Consider the following 24,181-nt stretch of genomic DNA (forward strand, 5'->3'; position numbering starts at 1 on the left):
ATAGGAAGGAGCTGCCAGGAGACCTTTGCTGGACAAGAACTAAATCCAGGACATGATGTTCCACTTGCATGAGAAATGTAAATTTTCTACCAGAAGGTAAATTCATTTTCTCAGATGGCTTCAAGTGGTACTTACTGAACTCATCCCATCCAGGAGCATAGGAGTCTAATCTGAGATGAGTCTCTTTCTGGGCCATAGCATCTCACTTGATTTTGGTGTTCAGTGTTCCTAATAGTCAGTAGGTGCTGGGAGTGGTGCTGGTCTAGGGACCGTTCCCTGCCTTACTGGAAAGACCCAAGCGCCTGTGATGATCATCTGGTAGGAACAGCTCATGTCTCTTTATTTCACATTTGTAAGTGTGACTTCTACCTGGCCCTTTGCAAGCTCTGCACCCCTTTTCTTCCTTAAACTAAAACAGAGAAAGAGATCTTGGGGCAAAAATACAGTCATTACAATGTTTCAATCTGAAACAAGCCAAACCAAAACAAAAGTACCAATCTGGATCTAAGCAGCAATCCAAGCATAGATACCCACAGTCACTGAGTAGTTCTGGCCCTTGCTCTTAAGCACTTACCCTGACTTCCCACAGGCTCTCCTTCCTGGTTCTGCAGTACCTCGCCCTCATCCTACCACCTGAGGTTGTAGAGAGTTCAGGATGGGCAAAGTTGAAGGTAAATGTCACCATATACCTTGCACTTTGCTTTAATATACACTTTTAGAGGAAGCATCCTGGACAGTTTGATTTTTGGCTCAAAGGCTGCAGATAACAAACTGTATAAGTAAGATGCTTTGTGTACATGCCTCGTGCCCAAGCTATACATACACAGGCAAATAGGGTACACTTTGGGCTACCTACATATCTGTGGGCACTTGTCAGAAGGTTTATAGGATGCTGCCTTTGCTCCCTTTGTCCCCAGGAAGGGTGCTGACAGGAGAAAGTCATCTTTTCTCTCTGACCACAAATGTTAGTGAGAAAGACACAGCCAGGAAGTGCAAAGCTGTTGAGTAGTAAGAGACACCACCAAGAGGTGGCAAGGCAGGCAATCACACTTTTATTCTCCTTACACTGTTTGGACTATAGATTTAATTTAATTGTGTCATGGCAGGATTAGCAACCAGGCCATAGAGGTGAAAGGACATAATAAGACAGCACATCCATCCTGTATCCCACCCAAGGCAGAAGCAAAACCAAACAAATAGCAGCTTCCTGGAAATTGAATTTCTGTTATCCAGATGTCAAAGATGTAATACCCCAATTACACAAACTATTGCCAGTGAAGCATGCCAGCGAATATGCAATGTAAATGGGGTGAGCGATGAGTGGCGAAACTGCGCAGTCAGCATCTGGCTCCGTGACTGAGTGATAATTAGCACTGTGTGTAGACACTAATAAACATTTATGTCTGAAATTACAACTTTTAGCAATGTTAATAAGGGATATATTGGCAATCTGTAAAATAAAAGGTCTTGAAAAGAATGTCATGCATTAAGCAATGGCAGACATTTCCCGTTCTTCCACCACACGTCTCTCCCCCCACCACCCTGCCCCTGAAATTGCAAATGGCCACACCATGCTGTTTTGCTGAGAAATTAATTGACATAAGAACCTACCTAGGAAAATGGGTTGTGTCTCTTTGGTCTCCCCATTAACATCGTTGCTGAATTCTGAGATTTTATACACCTCATGGTGATAATCTAGCATGAGAAAATAACTGAATATTAGAGTTTTAATGACTTCAACAAATAGGAATAAGCAATTAAAGACTTCTACTCCATATGTATAATTTACAGGTATATTTTCAAGAACTCTCACAGAATTTGTAGTCAACAGTAATCACCAAAACTTTGCTTACTGTGAAGTACTGGAACTTGAAATGCTACTTTGTCTTTATAGAACAGCTATGCTTAACTACAGTGTTCGTAGTAAATTTTGCCCTCAGATACCAATTCATCAGGTTTCTGTTCTTTAACACAGCAAGTATATTTGTTTTAAAGAAGAAAAGAAAGAAAAAAAAAGAAAAAAGAAAAATCTTGCCAAATCACAGGCCAAAGGAGTTTTCCAAATTTATTTCCACAACTCACTTTTGTGAGGATGTCAATAGTATGCTTCTGAACTGTCTCTTTACTCAGTTTACCCAGAAAAATCTCAGCTTAAAAGTAAGCACATATTTTAAATATATATATATATATATATATATATATATATATATATATATATCTTTTTAAAACGTATACTTGGAAAAGAAGCAAGACTTTTACCTTTCACATAAGTGAATCTTTTGCATTCAACTAAGGCCTTACTGAATATGCAATAGTTTATCCCCCCCCCCCCAAATTGAAAAGCACCTGCACAGCAGAATCACTCACCATAAAAAAGAAGAAAAGGAAAAACTTGATATGTTAATCAAATGTTCAAATACAACATCTTACAATCTCCTGTGGAAGCTACAGCATTTTGGTAATGTAGCTCTCTACAAAGCAAGACCACCCAGGTATGAATATAGAGGTCCCTTCTCAACAACTATCCAAGGTTTTGGTGGGCTTGTTTGTTGTTTGCCGTAGCTGTCACAGGAAAATATGAGAAAACTATCCTCTCTTTTAAGATAAGAGTAGTAAGTTCCCTGGGATCATAAGTAAGAAAGCAGCCTCCATCCTGAATGGAGCACATTATATCAACAGGGTCATCACATGGTGAGACTTCCAAAGTACAAAACTCAGGCAACAGCCTTGTTGGGGAGGTGGATACCAAGAGTAGCCAAATATTTTGAATGCATGCACTACACTATTTCAGGCCTCTATCGTTAAACAGTACAAAACTAAATTAGGGGAAACACAGATGAGCAGATTCGCAAAAATGCCTATAATTAAACCATTTCCAGACTACCCAAAAGTGAGCTTTATGAAATCCTCATTTCAGCTTAGCTGAGTTCGGAAAAACTCCATCCCTTTGCAATCACCCTCCAAGAGTCACCTGTTTACACGTGACTTTTGCCGAGGGCCCTTGGAACAATCATGTGGCTCTTTCCTCAGATGCTAGATAAAAATCACCCAGGGAAAGTGGACAGCTTCTCTGATTTGGCTTTGACCCAAGTTGATTCAAAGATATTTAAAGAGGGTGGGCTCATATTAGGATGTGTGGGGTGGGGTGTGGGAGAGGAGGTATCACTCTTCTCCTTTATTAAGGTGATGATACTCGACATTGTGACAGGTGTGTTCCTTGTCTAGAATTGGCATCATTTTTTTTAAAAGACTCAAATCAGGAAGATGGACTCGAACAAGAAACAGAAGCCAGAATAAACACTATTCAACTTTCTCCTCCCTGGACAAAATAAATGCCTATAAAAGAGTGTGCTGTACACCTGTTAGTCGGCAAGATCTAGCTGGATTTTTCTTTCTTTCTTTCTTGTGTTGACACTTGTCTGACTGGTATATGAGCTAGTCTTAAAACTACCTTTCCACCCAAATCACTCAACTGGAAAAGATGCTGTATGTCAACAATTTCTGCCTTGAGCTTCGATTCCCTAATGAGCTGATTCTTCTTAAAAAGAACAATGATCATCTTTTTCTCCCCTCCTTCTCTTTGCGTGGGGGAAAAAAAAAAAAAACCGAAAACAAAAATCTCAGTCTATTCTCGGCCTGCCGGCCAGGCAAACCCTCAGCCACCCCAGCCCAGCGGCGGCTGCCGTGGCGGCGGCACCCCGGAGCGGGCTCGGCTCCCCGGTGTCATTGTTTGCTAATTTCCTGACGTGCCCTCCGACTTGTTTACCTTCAATAACACCCGGTGGGTTCCCCCTCAGGCACAACTTTCCCCGCGGCGGGGCGTGTACGGCCCGCGGGGGCCCTGGGTTCGGGCGGGGACGAGGGGGTCGGGGCGGGCGCGCCCCCGGCGTGGAGCCCGCGGGCGGCCGGGGCGCGCGGGGCCGAGTGCGCGGAGCGCGGCGCCGGCTTCCCGCCGCTGTCCCCGGGCCGGCAGCTTACCTCGGCTCACCAGTTTGAAGCTCTGGGATTTCCTGCTTCTTTTCCTCTCCGAGAACTCCATGGTGCGGGCAAGGTGGCGGCGCGGCAGGAGACTGAGGCGGCGGCTGAGGCGGGCTCGTGTCACCGCCGCGGAGCCGCCGGGACCAAGGTCCGCGTCGCTATCGGCGGGGGAGGCCGAGGGACGGGAGGAACCACCGCGAGCCCGGCCGGGGGCTGCGCGCCCGGGGCGAAGTTGTCCCCGCGCGCCGCGCCGCCTTCCCGGTGTCTTAGGCGACCCCTCGGTGCCCCCTCATGCCGCCTCGCTCTTTCCCGAACGCGGCCCGCCGCAGCCCAACTTTCCGTTGGGAGCGGGGCCGGGCGGGGGCGCGGAGCTGCGGGGTGCTCGCCGCGGCCCGCCTGGGCTCAGCCTGCGGACGCGGCCCGGGGGACGCGGCGAGCCGAGGGAGGGCGGCGGCGGCGGGTGCGGAGCGGCGGCCGGGGCGCTGACCGCCCCCGCGGGAGGAGGGGCCGCGCCGGCGGAGGGGGCGGCGCCGCCGGGACCCCGGGGCCACCTGCTGGCGGAGCCGGGCCGCCGCCATCCCCCGGGGGCCGTCACCACTGCTGGACTCGGCCGCGCGGCGACCCGGCGTGGCCCGGAGGCCGCGGCTCAGCGCCCGTGGTTGCCCGAGCCGGCGGAGCTGCCCCCGGCCGGACGCCGCGCTCTGCGGGGCCTCCCTCCGCCGCTCCGGGAGGCGAGCCTGCCTTTAGAAATAAGCCAGGGATCGCGGCTCCTCGGAGGCCAGCCCCTCTCTCTGTCTGAGAGCCGGGCGGTGCCAGGGCCAGACGCGGATTTTAGGCAACTTTTAGCAGGGGGTGAAGAACTTACCCATCCGCGCTCTGCGAGCAAACGGGGAGAATGTACTGCTGAGAAGACTATGGGATGGAGCGAACTTCAATTCTTTACCCCCATCCTGGGGGCTGTAGGGGAAAGTTATATGCAAACGGGGTGCCTGGAATGGTGTTTTGGGGAGAGGAGCACAAGAGATGAGGAATGCAAGGGGGTGCAGGCTCTTAGGGAAACAGTGGTCATAGCAGGTGCATAGACTCTGCCACTTGACGCAGAAATATCAAAATAATTGACATCCACAAATGGCCATTGGGAGTTTTATGTAATATTTTTCTCTGGGGAGCCAAGTGTGCACTTACTGTAGGCGCCATTTCTTACCACATGCTTTAAGCGGGAATAGAAAATATTTTTTTTTTTTTTTTTACATCACCTGGGAATGGTAGTGTGGGAACATGATCTGACACGCTTAAAAGTACTGCCTCCAAATCTACGGTTTCTAGACCAAAGTACAAAGGGGAAGAAGGGATGGGCTGCTGCTCTGGCACCTTGGTTAGGTCAGGTTGCTCCAAAGAATGGAGAAAAAAGGTGGGAGGGGACTGGGAGTGGGCTGTCTTGATGAATGATTGAGGTTAGTTGCACTCCAATGGGACAGCCATTCAAAAGCCACTCTGATATAACCGTGACATCAAGAGTAGGGTAACTGCCAAGGAAAGGGCAATGTTAGAAGCAACCAGCACAAACATACCTGAGAAATAAAGCCAGAGAACCGGTGAGCATCAAGCCAACTGGAGGCAACAGGATAGACACAGGTGTGGAGCAAACATGAAAAATGTGGTTACACCTGGCTGGCCTCAGGGAGACCAAGACCTTTCATTCAGCTCAATAAAGCAAATCCCCTCAAGAGAGGATTTTTATTTTCTTCCTTTGAGGTTAGAGGCTGGGTCCTTTTCCCAGAAAAGTTTATGGAAGAGATGAGATTGTGTTTGGTGAAGTTCTTAGATGTCTTTAGAGTTATAAGAGGCAATGAAGAAGTCAGAATGATAATGCTTGGGCAATAATCTCACTTGGTTCTTCTCCCACCTCCCCTTAAAACCAGAATTTTAAAAAAACTGAAGATCTGGGATGTTTCTAAAATAAGAAAACATTCAGCACTCTGTTCTAGGGCTGTGTGTGTGTGTGTGTTCCCTTGTCAAGTTTTATTCCAATAGTCACAGGCTGAATACTATGCTGATTGAATAATACAGAGTATTCACACCTTGGAGCATAAATTAAGATGTTATCGTGCTTAAACTCTGATGAAATAGGCATCATCCCCAAAAGCAAATCCCTAAGAAAGATATTAACAAGTTATCACTTTAAGTTCAAGTCGGAATATAAATTCTACCTTCTGAAGAGAATATTCTTTATATAGTTAAGGGGATATTTTAAGGGACTATCTAAAAATAATAGTGACTATTTCTTTGCCCTTTTGACTGAACTCTCCAAAGATAGTCCATGAGTGGGTTGGTGTGTAAAGAATTTGAAACAGCCTGTCCTATTACATTCTAGGAGAAATCAACTAGTTTTCTTTACTTTCTACTTGGTGCACACCACTGTGGCTTTATCCAACAAGTGTCTAGATCTACAGTTAGTATTAAGTAATATCAAGCTGGGATTGCCTTGACTGGCTATGTATCTGTAATAGTCTGTGTAGATTAACTTAACAAAATACCGCAGACTGCCTGACTTAAGAAATTTGCTTTCAAGTCACTGCAAGGAGTCCAAGATCAGGGTCTGATACAGTCTGTTTCTGAGGAGGCTCTTTTCCTTGCTTGTAAACTGCTGCCTTCTTGGTGAGTGTTCACAATTGGTATACACGTCTCTCCTTTATTTAAAAATGTTTTAGATTTGTTATCTTATTAGTTTGTGTTTATGTGTTTCGCCCAAATGTGTGTGTGAGCACCATGTCTGTGCCTGGTACCCACAGAGGTCAGAAGAGGGCATTAGATCACCCAGAACTGGACATACAGATGGCTGTGAGTGCTGGGAACCAAACTTGGGTCCTCTGCAAAAGCAACAAGTGCTCTCACTTGCTGAGCCAGTTCCCCAGCACCCCTGACCTCCAATTTCTCTTATAAGGCTACAAAATGTACAAACAAGAGCCTGCCCTTCTGACTTCTTATAACCTTAATTATTGTCAATTAAAGACCCCATCTCCATATCCAGTCGTATTAGAGGTCAGGGCTTCAGCATAGAGATTTTGAGGGTCAGCAGTGTTGGTGTGTTTGGATATAGTGTCTGGGTTGAGGTGTCCTGGCAAACTCTTTAGATCAAGCTCTGCTTGGTACTTACAAGTTCCCAGAAACTTCAGAACCACAGGTTTACACATTCCTGGAGCTTGGGGTAAGACTAGGCAAATATTCCATGACATCATGCAGGCCAAACATCTTATTACACGACCATCCAAAACCAGGTTGATTATCAAGATTAAGCATAGCTTTTAATCTTTGACAAAGACAGGTAATTTGGCCAGAAAACATTAAATACCTGTAACATAAATCTTAAAATTCTCTGGAAACTCTGTCGTAAGAGAAAATAAATAGTATTACAAAAATTCCCATCTTTATTTAGAGCTCCCATTTCCCAAAAGAAATATGACATGAGCCATATGTATAATTTGGAATTTTGTATTAACATTAAAGAGCAATTCAATTAAATTCATTTCATTAATAAATTTTATTTAACTGAAACCATTAACTCTTACCATTTGGACATGTAACAGAATGTTCTTGAGATGTTTTATATTCCTTTTGTACAAAGTTTTGAAACTGGTATGTGAGGTATATTTTACAGTTGGAGAACAAATCCATTCAAACTACCTAAATTCCAGGTGCTTAATAGCTCAGGTCATTCATGGCTACCATACTGGACAGCTTATAATTAGAGAAACTTCAAGATTTGAACCAGTGTGTATATAATTGTGACTATAGCATGTTACCTTTCAACCATTCCATTAACCCTCAGACAGAAAGAAAGAAGTCAAAACAACATCATCAATCTTAAGCTATTCATACCTCTGGATTCTCTGGAACTGAACATGTAGTCAGTCCCTAAATAGATTCAGGGCATCCCTAGTATTCACCTTAGCTTTCAGCTTTATGACAGTCATCCGTCCTAAAGCTCGAGCAGACAGTATAGATAACTAAACAGTGGTCCTTATCTCTTAGTTTATCCTTCAACCTCATATAGGTTCCCATTCTGGTTTACTTTTAGTGATAGTAGTTTAAAATAATGAGGAAAGTATTTAAAGAGATTATTATATCAGTGAAATGGGATTTTATTTAAAAGTGTTTCCTTATGTTTATATTCCTTTAGGAATATATACATATTTATTTATATTTATTTATATTAATATTTATATAGGATGTAATTCTCTTAATCACTGTCCAAGTTTAGTGTATATTAATGATTGTTTTCATATGATTGTTGTTTTTCTCAGTGATATTAGGATGACAGTCCAGTTTCTAAACTCTTAACAAGTGATAGCCTGTCACTGTCCATTTCTTTAAAGTTCTCTATTCTTTTCTTTCTTTTTTTTCTTTAGCTCTAAATTAAATACAGTAAAAAATACAAATCTTATGTGGACACTTCATTTTATTTTACTAATTTAAATGTCCACGCACCCACCACACTATTGAAAATGTGGAATTTTCTAAACATAAGAGCAAGTTCCAACCAGGCAGGGGTGGTGCACACCTTTAATCCCAGCACTTGGGAGGCAGAGGCAGTCGGATTTCTGAGTTCGAGGCCAGCCTGGTCTACAGAGTGAGTTCCAGGACAGCCAGGGCTATACAGAGAAACCCTGTCTCGAAAAAAGAAAAAAAAAGGGGGGGGGGAGAGCAAGTTCCCCTCCAACCTCCCTAGTACATTCACCCCACCCTAGAAAAATACAGCTCTAGCCTTTGTCACCATGGCTTGCTTGTGCCTATTGGTGAACTAAACGTTAGTGGAATCATGTATTTTATACTGTTTTGCATCTTGTTGCTTTTGCTTAACATGTTCCAGAGATTTACTTTTCTCTTCGCCTGGGATAGGTAGTTCATTTTTTTTTTTTTTTTTTTTTTTTTGCTTTGTTGTACATTGTTGCATTAAAGGACTATAGCACTTAAAAAAAAAAAAAACATTCTACTATTGATGGCTATTGCCCTATTTTTGCTCCATTTTTTGGTGCATCTAGTATATACATGAGTATATATACTCATATGAGTATATAGTGTATAAGATATATGAGTATATAGGGTATCTAGTGTATACATGACTATATATACTCATATATGAGTATATAGTGTATAGAGGATATGAGTATATAGGGTATATAGGGTATCAAGTGTATACATGAGTATATATACTCATATATGAGTATATAGTGTATAGAGATTATATGAGTAGTATATGTAGGGTATCTAGTGTATATATGAGTAGATGAACTATAGTATATGCATGTTTTTAAATTTAGAAGATTACAGTTTTTCTGAGTTTTCTCAGCTTACACTTTCATCAACAATGTATGAGAGTTCTAGTTATCCTGTATCTTTGTCAATGCTTAGTACTATTGGAACTCTTTATTATAGATATGCGGAACTAGTGGGATATTGTCTTCTTTGTATGTTCATTTACATTCCTCAATAATAAGCAAGTAATGTTGAACACATTTCCATATGTTTACTGGTCATGCAAGCATCTAGGGGTTTTCTATACTTTGGCTAGGAATCTTATAGAATGCCTATGTTACAAATGGCCTCACCAAATATGTATATTATATTCTTATTCTGACTGGTCTTACCTTTAATGAAATCGAGTTTTTAAGTCTTATGGCATATTAAGATATTATCCTCTACCACATAAATTTTTCATTTAAACTTAAATTTCTCAGTATATTGGTTTCCTTCAGCTCTTGTAACATACCACTGTAACTTGGCATCTCAAAACTGTTCTCTTCTTACACATTTCTAGAGGCCAACAATCTAAACTCAGTACCACTAGGTTGGAATCAAGGCTTTTAGTGAGCTCCATTAAAAGTTTCCATCTGTTAAACTTGTAAAGTACAGTTATTGTTTTCTTTTTTAGTTTAGTTTTGTTTACAAATGTAAAACTTTGCACATGTATACCATTTATTTTGATCATGTTTACCCCAGCACCTCCTGGATCCACCCACCCCTCTCCTCTTACGTTCTCCCTAATGCTCTCTTTCTAAAAACCCACCAGGTTCAGTTTGTGCTTTGCAGTACTTTCTTTTTTAAAATAAAAGACAAATATTGTCTTTTATAAGAGTCACCTTGGAGCCAGGCAGTGGTGGCGCACGCCTTTAATCCCAGCACTTGGGAGGCAGAGACAGGCGGATATCTGAGTTCGAGGCTAGCCTGGTCTACCGAGTGAGTTCCAGGACAACCCGGGTTATACAAAGAAACCCTGTCTCACAAAAAAAAAAAAAAGAATCACATCGAGGTCACAACTCAGTAATCTCCCCTTTACAACATCCCTGGTTGGATTGCGTGGGAAGATCTGTCCGTGATCTGCGTTTCCATCTTCTCAAGTACCTTTGTCTCTGGAACAAACAAACTTGAGGCAAAGGAATGAGGGCCTTCCCAGAGTTCTCAACAGGACTTGTGTGACCTGCATACAACGGATATATGGAATGTTTTGCTGTTCCTGGTCCCGATATTGCTGTAAAAACAATTACTTATACCACACCAATGCTACAGACTTCTTTGAGATGAAATCTGCATGTGAAAGTAATCAGAAAAAAATGAAAATTGAAGATTGGACAGTGTTTGTTTATAGCATATATGAGAAGATGAGATGAAGTAACTTATTTACCCCCTTAATTACAGTTCTCAGTTTAGCCATAGATCAAAAGCCCTGGATCCTACCACATTCGAGGTGCTCAGACTGTAATGAATGTTAATGTGGATGTTATTTTACATGCTAGAGGCCTAGCAGCATGAATAGTCATTTGAAGAGTATTTCCTCCCTCCCCCATTCCCCCACAAGGTTTCTCTGTGTAACCCTGGCTGTCCTGGAACTCACTCTGTAGACCAGGCTGGTCTCAAACTCAGAAATCCACCTGCCTTTGCCTCCCAAGTGCTGGGATTAAAGGTGTGTGCCACCTCTGCCCGCTGAAGAGTATTTCCTGTTATCAGACTACCTGGATTTGAAACTCAGATTTATTTATTGCTTCACAGTGGTGTCACAATATTGGCAGATAAGGGTCCGATATGACCTAGTACCCTAACAATACTACATCTAGGGAAAATTAATGTAAATTTTGTATATTGCAAATATAAAGAGAGAATGTAAATTGACAACTCATAGATGGCACTTAGTTTCTAAGCCAGATATAACCAAAAGAACAGCCAAAAACAACCCCCACCCTCACCAAAACAGGCATGGGGTGGCTGGGAGGTGGAGCACAGAGACCCTAAGTTCAAAGTCAGCCTGGCTTATTAGTGAGACCCTGCCTGAAAAGATTTAAAAATAAAACTGGGTAAATATAGTGCTATCTAAGTGGTACCAATAGCAGATTTTAAAAAAAAAAAGAAGAAGAAAAGAAAAAGAAAAAATACCCATTGCTTTTTGGCCAAAGAAAAGGAGACAATAATGGAACAAAGGAGAAGAAATGGTGCCCAATTCTACTCCAAGTTTGAGATTCTGAGCTTGTGTTTGAAACCTTCCAAGATGGCCACTGGGCTCCCAGGTGGAGTAGTACAGCAGTGGGTGACTGCTGGTTTAAGGGTCTTCCTGGAGAGATAGCCTTATGGGCATCTCTCTACTGCTCTCTGTTGGCAGCTAAGCGTTCTGCAGCTCCAGGACCACAGAGCAAAGAACTGGAAGACCATTTGTGAGCACTGGTAGTAAGTAACACATGCTCTTCTTCCATACTTTCATAACTTGAAGTCTGGGGACAATAATTGTAGTTCCCACATAGAATCAGTGTGAAGAATACGTAAGTTAATAAATGTTACGTTAGCTTACTGGCTGCCTTGTCTCTGTGTGCTCTTCCATTTGGCTCTTAGTACCTTATCCAGGCTGATGTTACAAGTTTATATAAAAGGAAAAGTGATTCCGCTTGGCTCCTGTGCTTGTGGACCTCATCTTTAGTACCGTTAATAAGACAGGGTTACTTATGTGCTTCCCAGTGTATATTTTAAGGATTCATACCATCTCAAAGCCTGAGTTTAAGGAACTTCTTCCTGTAGTAATGAATCATACGTTTTTATTCTCTACCTATTTTGGCAGAAAATGTATGTTAATATCTTTAAGCTTGATTTCTTATAGGGAAATAAGTGTCAAATAAGTGAATTTGTGCCTTTAAAAATATTTATTGGTTCACTACTATTTTAGTTCTAGTTTCTATTGCTGTGATAAAACACCATGGCCAAAGCAACTTGGTTTTATTTCTCCTTCTATCTTCTACTTTATCATGAAGGGAAGTTAGGGCAGGAACTCAAAACAGGTACCTAGAGGCTTGAACTGATGCAGAAGCCATTGAGGCATGCTGCTGACTGGTTGCTCTCTTGTGTAACTGTTTGGGCTTTTCTAGGTCCACTATGGTTCTTGAACAATGACATGAAGGCTTATTTATTTATTTATTTATTTATTTATTTATTTATAGATGCTTATGGCCTTAGCTTCGGCTTGCTCTCCAACTATCTCTATGTCTGCCTTGTGACTGGTTACCTCTCCTCAGTTTCATATGTCTGACTCCCCCCAGCATCTCAGTGGGGAATTTCCTGCCTATTTCCCAGAGATCCCTTCTCTCTCTGCCAGATGTCCCACCTTCTAATCCTGCCACAGTTTATTGGCCATCAGATTTTTATTGATAGGTACTGCTTTTACACAGTGAACAGAGATTATTCCTACTAATAATGAATAATATGAATATTATTATTAGTCATGGCTTAATCAGCCTGCTTTCTTACAGCACCCTGGACCATCAGTAGTACTGCCCACAGTGAGCTGGGTCCTCCTACATCAATCGCTAATAATAATAATAACAACAACAATAATTGGCACAGGCTTGCCCACAGGCCAATTTGATGACAATATTTTCTCATTTGAAGTTCCCTATCCCAAAATGACTCCAGTTTGTGTCTAGTTGACATAAAACTAACCAGCACACCTACTTTGGGTGGGACAATGTTCTAAAGCCTGAGTATCCAAAAGTGAATTAGAAAATTAAACAAACTTTCCATCCTCAAAGAACTTTTAGACCATAAGCTGAAGGAAATCGTGGATAAGTAAACAAAACAGTGTGACATGTAGGTTCAGTGATAAGTACTGAGAAGAAAAAAAAACTAAAAAAATATTTTGGAAAAATGAAATTGGTAACAAAGACTTAAAACTTGATTCTAAATCTCACCAGTTAATCCCAACACAAGAGATTGAGGCAGGAGAGTAACTGTAAATTCAAAACTAGCCTGGTCTCCAGAGACTTTGTCTCAAACAGGCCTCTCTATGTATGTGTGTGTGCATGCATATGTGTATGTATATAATGTGAATGTGTGTATATGTATGATATGTGTCTGTATCGTGTGTGCATGTGTGGCTGTGTGTTTTTTTGTGGTGTGTGTGTGTTTACACTGGGAGGCAGTTTCATGCTTATTCACTGACTCTGTGCATCAGTCATAGAAACTATTCCCTTTGAACATAGACATTTTCATTAAATTTGCCTTTCCCTTCATATTATAAGTATATTTTGGGTTCCTCAGTTCCTTCTGATCCAGTGATTCTATTTGCACACATAGAGGGTGCTAACATCCTCTCTCAGTTGGGACCTTCATTCTCCCTTAACTACTAGAGCAGTGCTGATTGTATCTGACGGGTGCTAAACTCGGTCTTTTTCACCTGTTGGATACCAACATATCCCTAAATCTTAGCAGGGCCTTCATGTTAAACTTGCTTCTAAAGGTTCTTCTACTTTCAAATATTCCTAGGAGTGGCTGGCTGATTCCAGCCTGTCAAACACAGTCTAATCTCTTCCATTTAATTTCCCCGTACCAAAGACTTCAGATCCAGGCCTCAAAAACTAGGGGAACCACAAATATAAAAAGTGTTAGTTTGATACATATGAAATTATTGCTTTAATTTATTCACTACAGAATGTCTTCACACATCGTAGTTTTCTGTAGTTTATACCAGATACTCTCTACACCAGTTACCGTGTGAGAAATGTGGTTAAATATTCCCAAAAGGAAATACGAAAACCATCTATGAGGTGGTCTGGGAAGAGGGTCTGACAACATAAAGAAGCAAATTTTAAATAAAACAAGTTGGAATCAAAGTTTCAGAAAGACTATTAAGTACATGAGAAATGACCAACTATAATAAGCTCCTCCCCAAAGGCCACAATTTAATAAGGGTTCAACCTCTCTCCTAGCCCACCACCCAGCAGTGTTGGTAACTTTACTCTTCTTCAACGCTTTGCCTCAACGCTTTGGGGCTAAGTGCTCTGGTCAAGAGAGAGAGTGGGGCTGCAGGGGCAGGAGACTCGAAGAATAGAGACAAGACAGGGTGTGATCAAGTCTCTTTTTTTTTTTTTGAAGGGAATGCTGAGGTATTTATATACACAAGCAGGAGAACACAGGTGAAAACACTTTACCACGTGCACCATACAGCTGGGGTCACTAAACAGCAAAACAAGCTATGTGGGATAAACAAGATATTTATCAGAGTGTGCTTCAGCTGTTATAGGCTTTTGACAACCAAGTCTTTCATCAGGGTATATGGTTCCAGATGGCTGCAAAGTTGATCTAGCCGCTTTCTACTAAAGTCGGCTCCCAACACAGTTCAGTCTCGTAGCAAACACCAAATATGATTCAGCAGCTGTAGACCAGTCCTTTTGGCAGGCAGACACCAGGCACGAACCAGCAGTTACAGTCCAGTCCTTTTGGCAGGCAGACTCCAGGCATGAAACAGCAGCTGTAATTCAATCCCAAAGATACTGCAAGGTGCCTCAGGAACCTCACAAGCAGCTCAGAACCTCATGAGCAGTTCTTTGGTGAGTTTCTCTGGTGTCACCACTAGTGGAGATCAACAATGCTGTGTAAGGCAAACCAATACATGTGTGTCATTAGCGAAGAATAGTGAGGTGGAACAAACCAAACCAATGCTCAGTGCTTATCCCTTACTGTCTGTGGGGGTCATATTTATACTCCTCCATCATGGGTCCTTTCACATGTTTGCTATATCAAAACATCCTTTCACCTGTGTGCCTCGGCCAGCGTCATTTGACATAACTGACTTTCCAGAGAAACTTTTAGAAGTTTCCACTGTATTTAGGAAAAAGACCTATTGGGAATGTATAGATATACAAGTGGGCCAAACAATCGAATAGCCTTTCATGTTTTATGTCTTCACTTTTCAGCCTTTGGTTAATTGTGGAGAGCTTTTGGGGCTGCTTGGCAGGAATCTGACATTGGGCCATGACAAGGAAGTAAGTTCAGGCACAAATCTTTGTATATTGCCTTGTTTGTTCCTTGACTGTTTGTATCTATTGTATTGTTGGTTCCTCAACCTACAACTGACCTAAATACTTGCACGTAATTAAAAGGGTTTAAAAAGAAAGTTGGAATAAACAAACCTGCCTTCAGCCTCAGAACTGGCTGGGGTCATGCGGCAACTCTGTCTGATCGACTCTTTTAATCCTCACTCCTGTGCTGGAGAGCCTGTTGACTGACTGAGCGGGCTTGGTCAGTTAACCATGTCAACAAAGGTTTCACACGAAGAGCAAGTAAACAGTCCTCTAGAAAACGGGGTCATAGTTTGTCAATATGATTTCATTTTGTTCTTTTCCTCAATGAAGAGACCGTTCATTCAGGTCAGTGATTGAGGGTGCACAGAGAGTAGCAGAGGGAATCGCCAGGGAGAAGAGATCGGGTAAGCAGAGGCTAATTTCCTCTCTCGTGCTTTGTGGGTTTGATTTATTCTGCACTTTAGGTAAGCAAAAGAGCATCCCTTCGGAAGGGAGAACTGAAGCTGTGAACCAATTTCTGGAGTTCTTCGGAGCAGCAGTAAAGCAACCTCATCTCCCACTTGAGCTTTGTTCAAGACCCACGGGAACCCCTGTCTTTTCCATTGCCTTCCTTGAGAGCCTCTCCCACTCCCTGCTCTGTCCCAAGGGAAGCTCTGCCTTTGCGCACACAGATCTTACCACATCCTTATGCACCCCAGTGCAGTGGGCTGGAAAAAATGGGGCAAGATTTGAATGTGACAAATAGGCCAGAGTTTCCAGAAAACTATCAGATATCCAAGACGTGCCTTACTGGAGAAAGCACCCCAGGAAGGAATTTAGAATGCCCAGAGAAAGTCTATTAGAAATGGACCAAAGTTCTAGAAAAGTCTCCTGGAGGCACAGAATAAACTCAGTCCTCACTGGGGCTGTAGCTGAGGATAGAGAGCCACTGGTCTGCTGTGGAAGCTATCCTTTGACGTCCTGGCTGCAGGGACCAGAGATGATTCTTTTATCTACAGAACCATTTACAGTTGAAGCTGCTCAGAAACACTTCATGAGAGCTAAATCTTGTGTGGTTAATTTAGTTTTGAAAAACAGGGAAGTGACAAAAATAGGACATGTGGCAGGGGCCCGGGTGATTTTTCTGACTTCATCATTCGATGTTCTGAAAGCTATTATATACATGGATATATAGCTCTTGTAATTTCACCTGTTTAATTTCCATTTATAATTTTAGAGCAAGTGAAATAGAAATATGTTTCGTGTTGGCATTTAAGTGATGACTAAGGATCCCGAAGTGACTCTGTCATGGTGGTCACCTCTGCAGAGGATTGGGATGAGAAACCTTTTCCTTTTCTCATGAAAACCGTCCAGATTGAGAATTGGGACTCGAGAGCAGTTGGGCCCTACTTGTCACTTCTGACACTCACTCTTCTAGTCAACCTCTACTAGTGTTGTTCAACTTAGAAAGAGCGTTCCCCTCCCCTCTGGAGCCCCTCCCTCCCACTTTGTTTTCCTGGCTAGTGAGCATTTTATTGTTACTTTAATCTACTTGTTTTCTCAGTTTGGCAGTGTCGAGTTTCCTCCGATTTTCAGACATTCTTACAAGGACTTTGGAATTGAGCTTATTTGTATCTGTTTGTTGGCAAGTAAATTTTTACATGGCTACAACTTCGTGTACTCTTAGACACATTGATTCCGTTCCTGTCTGTTCTGTACCAATAAAACATTTTCAGTCACTTAAGCTTCTTCATGCTCTAGACTGCCTTGTCCGACCCTGCTATTGCCACAGATTTAAAAAAAAAAAAAACTTGATGTTTTCCCACATGTATGTGTGTCCTCTCTCTGTTTCTGTCTTTGTCTCTCTCTCTCTCTCTCTCTCTCTCTCTCTCTCTCTCTCTCTCTGTGTGTGTGTGTGTATGTGTGTGTCTAGATGCAGTCTGTAGTTAAGAATTTCCATTCTTAATTTACTTGCCTTTCTTGATAAACCTCTTATTAGGGCTATCAGATATCTGAGGAGAAAACCCAATAAACACACTCCAAGTGCAGAGGTGGAGCAAGATGAACAAATATGAGAGGGTACTTGACCCTGCCTGACTGCCAGGCCCTTGGCAGTTTCTAAGGCTCTAAACTCCCACTTTGGTCTAAAAATGTGATGTTTAGATATCAGGTAAAAATGGGGTGGCCTCAGGAGTGAGGTAGCTCTACCTCAGACTACTCACACATTTAAATCATAAATAAAATTTATTCAGACCACAGCAGAGCTGAAATTATATATTAGTGTAAATGTATCCTCTGGCTTCTTCACCTGAATCTGTAGCCAGGTCTTGTATACTTCGATGTTCCAACTGTATACATGTATAATTAGGATACCTATATTCTTTTTTGTTGTTGTTGTTCAGCTATTACAACTAGTGTCAGTACTTTCTTTTTTTTATTGGATATTATATTTACATTTCAGATTTTATCCCCTTACCCCATTCCCCCAACCACCCAGCAACCCCTTATCCCATCCCCCCCTCCTCCTGCTTCTATGAGAGGATACCTATATTCTACTACCACTTGAGCAAACCCAAAGTTCCTCGTGGAGGATGTTGGTATGACAACACTTGTGACTCATAGCTTCTTTTCCCTCCTTGCCTTGAGAGGGAGAATTCCATTATAGAACCAAGTTAAAGAAAGAAGGAAATAGACAAAATTGGTCCCGGGCCAGTCTAGTTGATCAAGAAGAGGTGGCAAGAGAACACCCATGAGGAAAGAACAGATTCTGTATATGAACTGAGGTAGAAAGCAGAACTTGGTGGTGTGTGTGTAGGATACAGGTGATGATAGTTATGGAGAGCAGAAAGGAAGGGATCTCAGGCAGTGCTCCCACTGGGCTCTCTGACATATATAGGAAGAGAAGTAAAGTTTTGCTATGGGCTGTCAGAGTTGTCCCCACTTGAATTTGTTGGCTGTATCAGTATTTATATTTGTTGCAAGGACTTTGCTGTCACACTGATGTTTCCTCTGAGCTTGACTTATACTGAGATTCTTCTATACACAATTCACCTCTATGGAGTTGACATGAAATGAGGCTGGAGGAGGACAAGGCAGGAAGGACCTATTAAATTCTGACCAAACACATGTCCGGCAGTAAAGCCGGAAAGCGAGCGGTCTCATCCATCCCATCTTCATAGCATTCCCTGGGAAGAATGAAAATCCTTATTTCCAGTAGGAACACTTAAATAAATAAATAAATAGGTATTATTTGCTCATGCCTTCATGACATTATGGATTTCTCTTTTCTTCATATATTTAAATATATGTGTGACATGAGGTATGGCCATGAGAAAAAATAAACTTACATTTTTTTTCCTACAAATAGAGCATAGACTCCAAATTTGGTAAGAATTTTCCTTGTTCAGAGATGTTACCATGGATGCTAAAAGTGTCTGCATCATTTCATTCCGTTGCCTTTGAAGACTGTATTGTTTAAAAACACGGGAATCTCTTGTTTTGAAATTATCTTGTTAATTCAGTTATTCTCAGTAATGGAAAAAAAAAAAAACCGTTCATCCTTAAAGATACATTGAGTTTTGGAATCAGTCAAGGATGATTCGGGGCATAGTTTGATAGGTAATGCATGTAATTGTGACACTTTTTTATAAGAGCAAGAGAGAAAAATTAATGAGTTTTGTAGCTCATAAACTGAAAACAACTATAACAAGACATCAAAATTATTTCTAGGCAGCAAATTTTGTTGAGTAAAAGCATAGTCAACTACTTCTAAAAACTTTCTAAATAAGAATTTGCGTAGAACCATATTGGTCTTTCCATTCACCTAACATTAACAGCATGTCTTTAGGACCTAACAAATCTTAGATGCTGTTCCTAAGAGTGTCAGCACAGAAAGACTTACTTCTTGCCCACAAAAGATCTCTTATTTCACCAAAACCATGTATTTATTTATATGTATGAGTACACTGTAGCTATCTTCAGACACACCAGAAGAGGGCATCAGATCCCATTACAGATGGTTGTGAGCCACCATGTGGTTGGTGGGAATTGAAATCAGGACCTCCGGAAGAGCAGTCGGTACTCTAAACCACTGAGCCATTTCTCCAGCCCTAAAAACTATGTATTAAATAAAACACAAGATTATTGCACCTACATTATATCTGAAACCTTGGTTGGGTTTTGGAATTTGGAACTTTCACATCTAAGCAAGGTAATAGGATGGTATTCTAGTTACTAGAGCTATGTAACACTTATCCCCAAATGTAGTCGTGGCTTTAAAACCCAAACATTTTCTTGTTAATTTGTATTTTAGCGATCCTTGGACCCTACCAGCTACTCCACTGGGCCAACATATGGGATACTCAAAGGCCAAGAGGAGGATCCCCTGAGGATTACTCTCTGATGTGTCAGACGGTTGATGCTAGACAATAGTTGAGACCTTAGCAGGACCTGTAGATTTGAACATCTCTACATGATGTTAATAGAGTCTGGGATTCCTTACGATGGCTAGGTTGCTAAGGTAAGCAGCTTAAAAGGAAATAGGCAGAGTCTATGGGACCTTTAACAACTTAGTCTTGGAAGTCAGATACTGCCACTTCTGTTTTTTTATTCATCAAGGCAGTCACTAAAAGTCACTCTTAGATTTAAGAAGGAGAGGGAAGAAATCTCACTAGTTGATGAGATGTGAAAATTCTGGAAGAATATATGGGCTGAAGACTACCACAGAGTTTTTGGAAAAGGAATCATAAGGGTATGGTCTTCACATCATATGCCGTCAGTAAAGACTCACTCCCTGATATAACACCAATATTTCTGTAACAAAACTAATTCATTTAATGTGAAATAGGTGAGAGAAAAGCTCATTGAAAAGGAATTGATATTCTCGTGGCAGAGCTACAGCTTGGACAGACACTGGGTTTGGCAGCTTCTCTCGTGCTCACAAGGTTATACTTCAGTTTCGAGAGTCATATGAAAATAAGCATGGAAAGTGACCGTTCCTGAGTCTTTTTTGATGGTTTTTTTGGCTAACCTTGAAGCTCTCTAGCTTCCTTCTCTTCATTACCCTTTGGTTACTTTGGGACATTTGTGCTGGATCACCTCTTGTCTACCCAACGTAACCACAAACCTCCTCCCAGTTCTCCTCTGCTCTGAAGAGGAAAATCTGTGACTACTTACTGTGGTCTCTCTTGTCACCTTGTACCAGTGCTATATAGTCTGCCCACAAAAGGAACCTCTGAGCCCATCTGTAATAGAGGACTCATTCTTCAGTCGGCTGGAGTCAGAATATAAATGGTTGTGAGGCTCCTGGAATCTTCTAGATGGGTTTTGAGAACCATCTGGTTGAGTGCTTTGGGTTGGGGGTCGGTGGTAGATTTTCTGACATGCTTTGTATGTCTGTTTTTCCTCTATGGGGGTGGTGATCACGTCTTCATATCCATACCCTTTATATTTAGACTACACAGAATAATTTCTGTTTTCCTGATATATGGCTCTTCCTACTCACATCTTTGATGTATGATAATGAGTTATAGCTCACAGACTAATTAGCATTCAGATGTAGCAAGAGAACGCATTTACTATTAACTAACAGAGACATCTTAGGCTAGAGGTGTGCTTCTAGTGGCACAACAGTAACCTTAGGAAATCTGGCTTCTGGTATATGTGGGATAAATTAACTGGTTCTACAGGTAACAATTATAACATCTCAAAATATAAAACATAGACAATTTGAAGACACCAGAAAGAAACCATAAGTAAGCAAAGCCTAGACAGAAGTATACTTTTAAAAGGCTAGTGCTCTATCAGTGTGACTACAAGGCTTCATTCTTTGACCACGGATGCCTGGGACATCGTCCCATTTACCACAGTAAATTGCGGTGTGGGAGTACAGTATTGAGGACTGAAGAGCAGCTGGGGAGATAGGAGTCCTGAAAGCAGGGACAGCATAGGGGTAAAGAGTTCTAAATTACACACTTAAACACTCACATTATCTGCATTTGGAATAAGCATCATCAGAAAACCTAAGAAATTGAACGAATTAATCAGAGATTTCAGCTATTGTTCAAAAATGGGGAGGAGGACCTCCTCAGGAGTTGAGTTTAACCATGTAAAAGCTAAGCAATATGGCAGATCCAAACTCTCTATAATAAGCATTTATAAAGTCTACAATAAGAAAATGGTCAATTATACAAATAGTAAAATAAACTCATGGGACAACAACAACAAAAATAATGGACACCAAACCTTAGGTAATTCTGAGCAACAGAGACTCTAGTCATTAGAGTTCTGTTTTTTTTTTTTTTAAATTGGAAAATATAATATGTGGAAATCAGTTGCAGTGAAATAAAAAGAGCAAGATTTTAGATGAAAAATACTCTAATCAAAATGTAAATTCTACTGATAAACTTAATTTTAATATTGAATTATAGAACACATGAACATAATATAAAAATATATGGGGGACTATTTATATTCAAGAAAAGAGGAAAAAATAAATATGAAGAAATTCTCAGAAAATGGTAATATTTATTACAAAACACCAAGCATGTAATTGGATTATCCAGAAGGAGAGAAATGAATGGGGAAAGAAAAACATTTGAGTAATAGCATCAGACTCTCCCAAGCAAACTCAGGAGATCACAGACTAATGAACAACACAGAACAAATGCTAAGAAATGTACACGTAAGTGCATGGTGATGTCTACAGCAAAGCTAAGAAGTCATGCCAGGTGGGGGATAGTATATTAAACACTATACACGCCACACAGAGAGCTATGTAAATAATGGTAGAATTCTCATCAACAGTACTGTGCTGTACACCCAGGTAAAGCCCTCCAGGAAGAACTGTCCCAGCAGTGGGAGGTGCTGTTAGCGAAGAGCTTCAGTGATCAGTCTCTTCAGAGATGACCTCAGCTGTGGAGAGCTACCTCATTCCAGTCGTACACCTTCGTGAGGTTAACTGCAGCCTGTGACCAGCGGGTACTCGGAAAGCCTGATCTGATACAACACGAAGGGCAGAATTCTATGTGCAGCAAAATTGTCTCTCAGAAAAGAAAAGAAAATAGGTATTTTCAGATAAAAAAAAAAAAAAAAGCTGAGAGCACGAGTCACCAGCAGATTTGCGCTCTATGAATAGCCAAATGGAATTCTAGAAGTTGAAGGAAACTCGTACTATATGATCATGGGGATCCAATAGAAGGACACAGAACAAAGAAAGTAATAAATATTGGATAAATGTAAGACTATATACTTTTGCTTTTTGCTTAATGTCTTGAAAAATGATAGCATTATATAATGTAACTTATAACTCTTTATTGTGCAGTTATAGCAAATAGTTGTAAATATAATAGAAATTTTATAAAATATAAAGGAGATAATAAATAAGATTCCTGTGTTTTATGTGAGCTAATACAAGATAAATTCATAGATAGTCATATGATGCATATTGAGATCCTTAAAGCAACTACTAAAAAAAATAAGATAAGATGACTGGGGAAATGGTTCAGTAAGCAAAGTTCTAAGTTTCAGTCCCTAGCACCCATGTAAATATGTTTGTAATCCTAGCACTTGTAGGACAGAGAGCCTCTGGGGCTTGCTGGCCAGACAGTCTAAGCAATCAGTGAGCACCTAGCCTAGTTCAATGAGAGACTCCGTCTCAAAAAAAGAAAAAAAGAAAAAGAAAACGAAAAAAAGAAAAGACAGAGAGATCGAGGAAGGAAGGCACCTGATATTGACTCAGGTGTGTTCACGCCCACATTTGCATACATATACAGACACCACACATGCCAACACAACACAATCAAAATACCACCGGGACAGATAGCTAAAAAGCCATTACAGAATTAAACATATTTACAAAAATAGTTCTTAGAAATCCAAAAGGTGGCAAAAAGGGAAGAACAAGTGAGCTGGATGAGCCAAAACAAATAGCAAAACGTATAACCAAACCAACCTAAGAAATAATTATATTACATGAACATTAACTAAAAACTCCAGTTAAAGGGGGAAAATTGTCAAGCGGGATTACAAAGCATGTCTTAATTACGTGCTTTCCACAAGAATCACATTTTCACAATATTAGTTCAAATGCACCAATAATTGAAAGTAGGACGTGGAAAAAAATACACCATGAAGAACAAAAGCATACAGAATGGACAGTAACTGCTTAACAGAACTGAGCTGAAGAGAAGACTCATCAGCAGAAGAGACATGTTGTGATGACACAGAGTGAAAAGGGACTGTGTGCTGCCTAGAAGCTTCAGACTGTAAGCAGGAATGCTGTCAGAGAGCAAGCCAGAGAAAATTCAGAATCACTGGGGATTTTAACATGTCTCCTGGTAACTAGTAGAATCAGAGCTGAGTAAATTCTTAAAGATATCATTAATAAAATTAACCTAAATAGTATTTTTGGAACACTTTAATAACTGGAAATTTCAATCTTTCGCGGACAAGTAGAAAAAATCCTATGTATTTGGAATCAATCAAGACAAAATGACACATGAAGCAAAAAAAAAAAAAAAAAGCATGAAGAAGGAAGTTAGAAAAATATAACAATCTTAATGGAAATTTATATCAAGATATTTATTTTAGGGAAGAAGTAAAGCTTAAAATAAGTTATCTAAAAGTCTAATTTATTATATTAAGCTACAAAAGACAAACTCAGAACAATTAAGAAAATGATAAAAGTGGAGGATATTAAGTAGGATGTGGTGGCATATCCCTATAATCCTAGCAATTAAGAGGTGTAGTCTAGCCTGGGCTACATGGTGAGCTTCTGTCTTAAAAAAAGAGAGAAATGAAAAAAGAAAAGAGAAAAAAGAAAAAAAAGACAAGCAGCAGAAGAGAATGTTGCAACAAAGACAAAGGTAGTTTGAAGTCTAGAACTATTT

General features: G+C 40.9%; 1 protein-coding gene across 4 annotated transcripts in view; it reads right to left on the reverse strand.

The window, feature by feature from the left end:
- The window catches only part of Bend7 (BEN domain containing 7), an 81,004-nt gene extending 76,888 nt beyond the window's left edge, over positions 1-4,116 (reverse strand). For 3 of the 4 annotated variants that reach the window (XM_076939468.1, XM_034510967.2, XM_034510966.2), the window contains exons 1-2: positions 3,979-4,116; positions 1,612-1,695 (exon numbers count right to left, since the gene is read on the reverse strand). In XM_076939468.1, the coding sequence (XP_076795583.1) occupies positions 1,612-1,695; positions 3,979-4,039 (145 nt within the window). In that variant the 5' untranslated portion in view covers positions 4,040-4,116. The remainder of the gene's footprint in view (positions 1-1,611; positions 1,696-3,978) is intronic. The other variant, XM_076939467.1, reaches the window with a different exon arrangement.
- Between the last annotated feature and the right edge of the window lie 20,065 nt (positions 4,117-24,181).

Source organism: Arvicanthis niloticus, chromosome 8, assembly GCF_011762505.2.
Source record: "Arvicanthis niloticus isolate mArvNil1 chromosome 8, mArvNil1.pat.X, whole genome shotgun sequence".
In the NCBI taxonomy this organism is placed as follows: Eukaryota; Metazoa; Chordata; class Mammalia; order Rodentia; family Muridae; genus Arvicanthis; species Arvicanthis niloticus.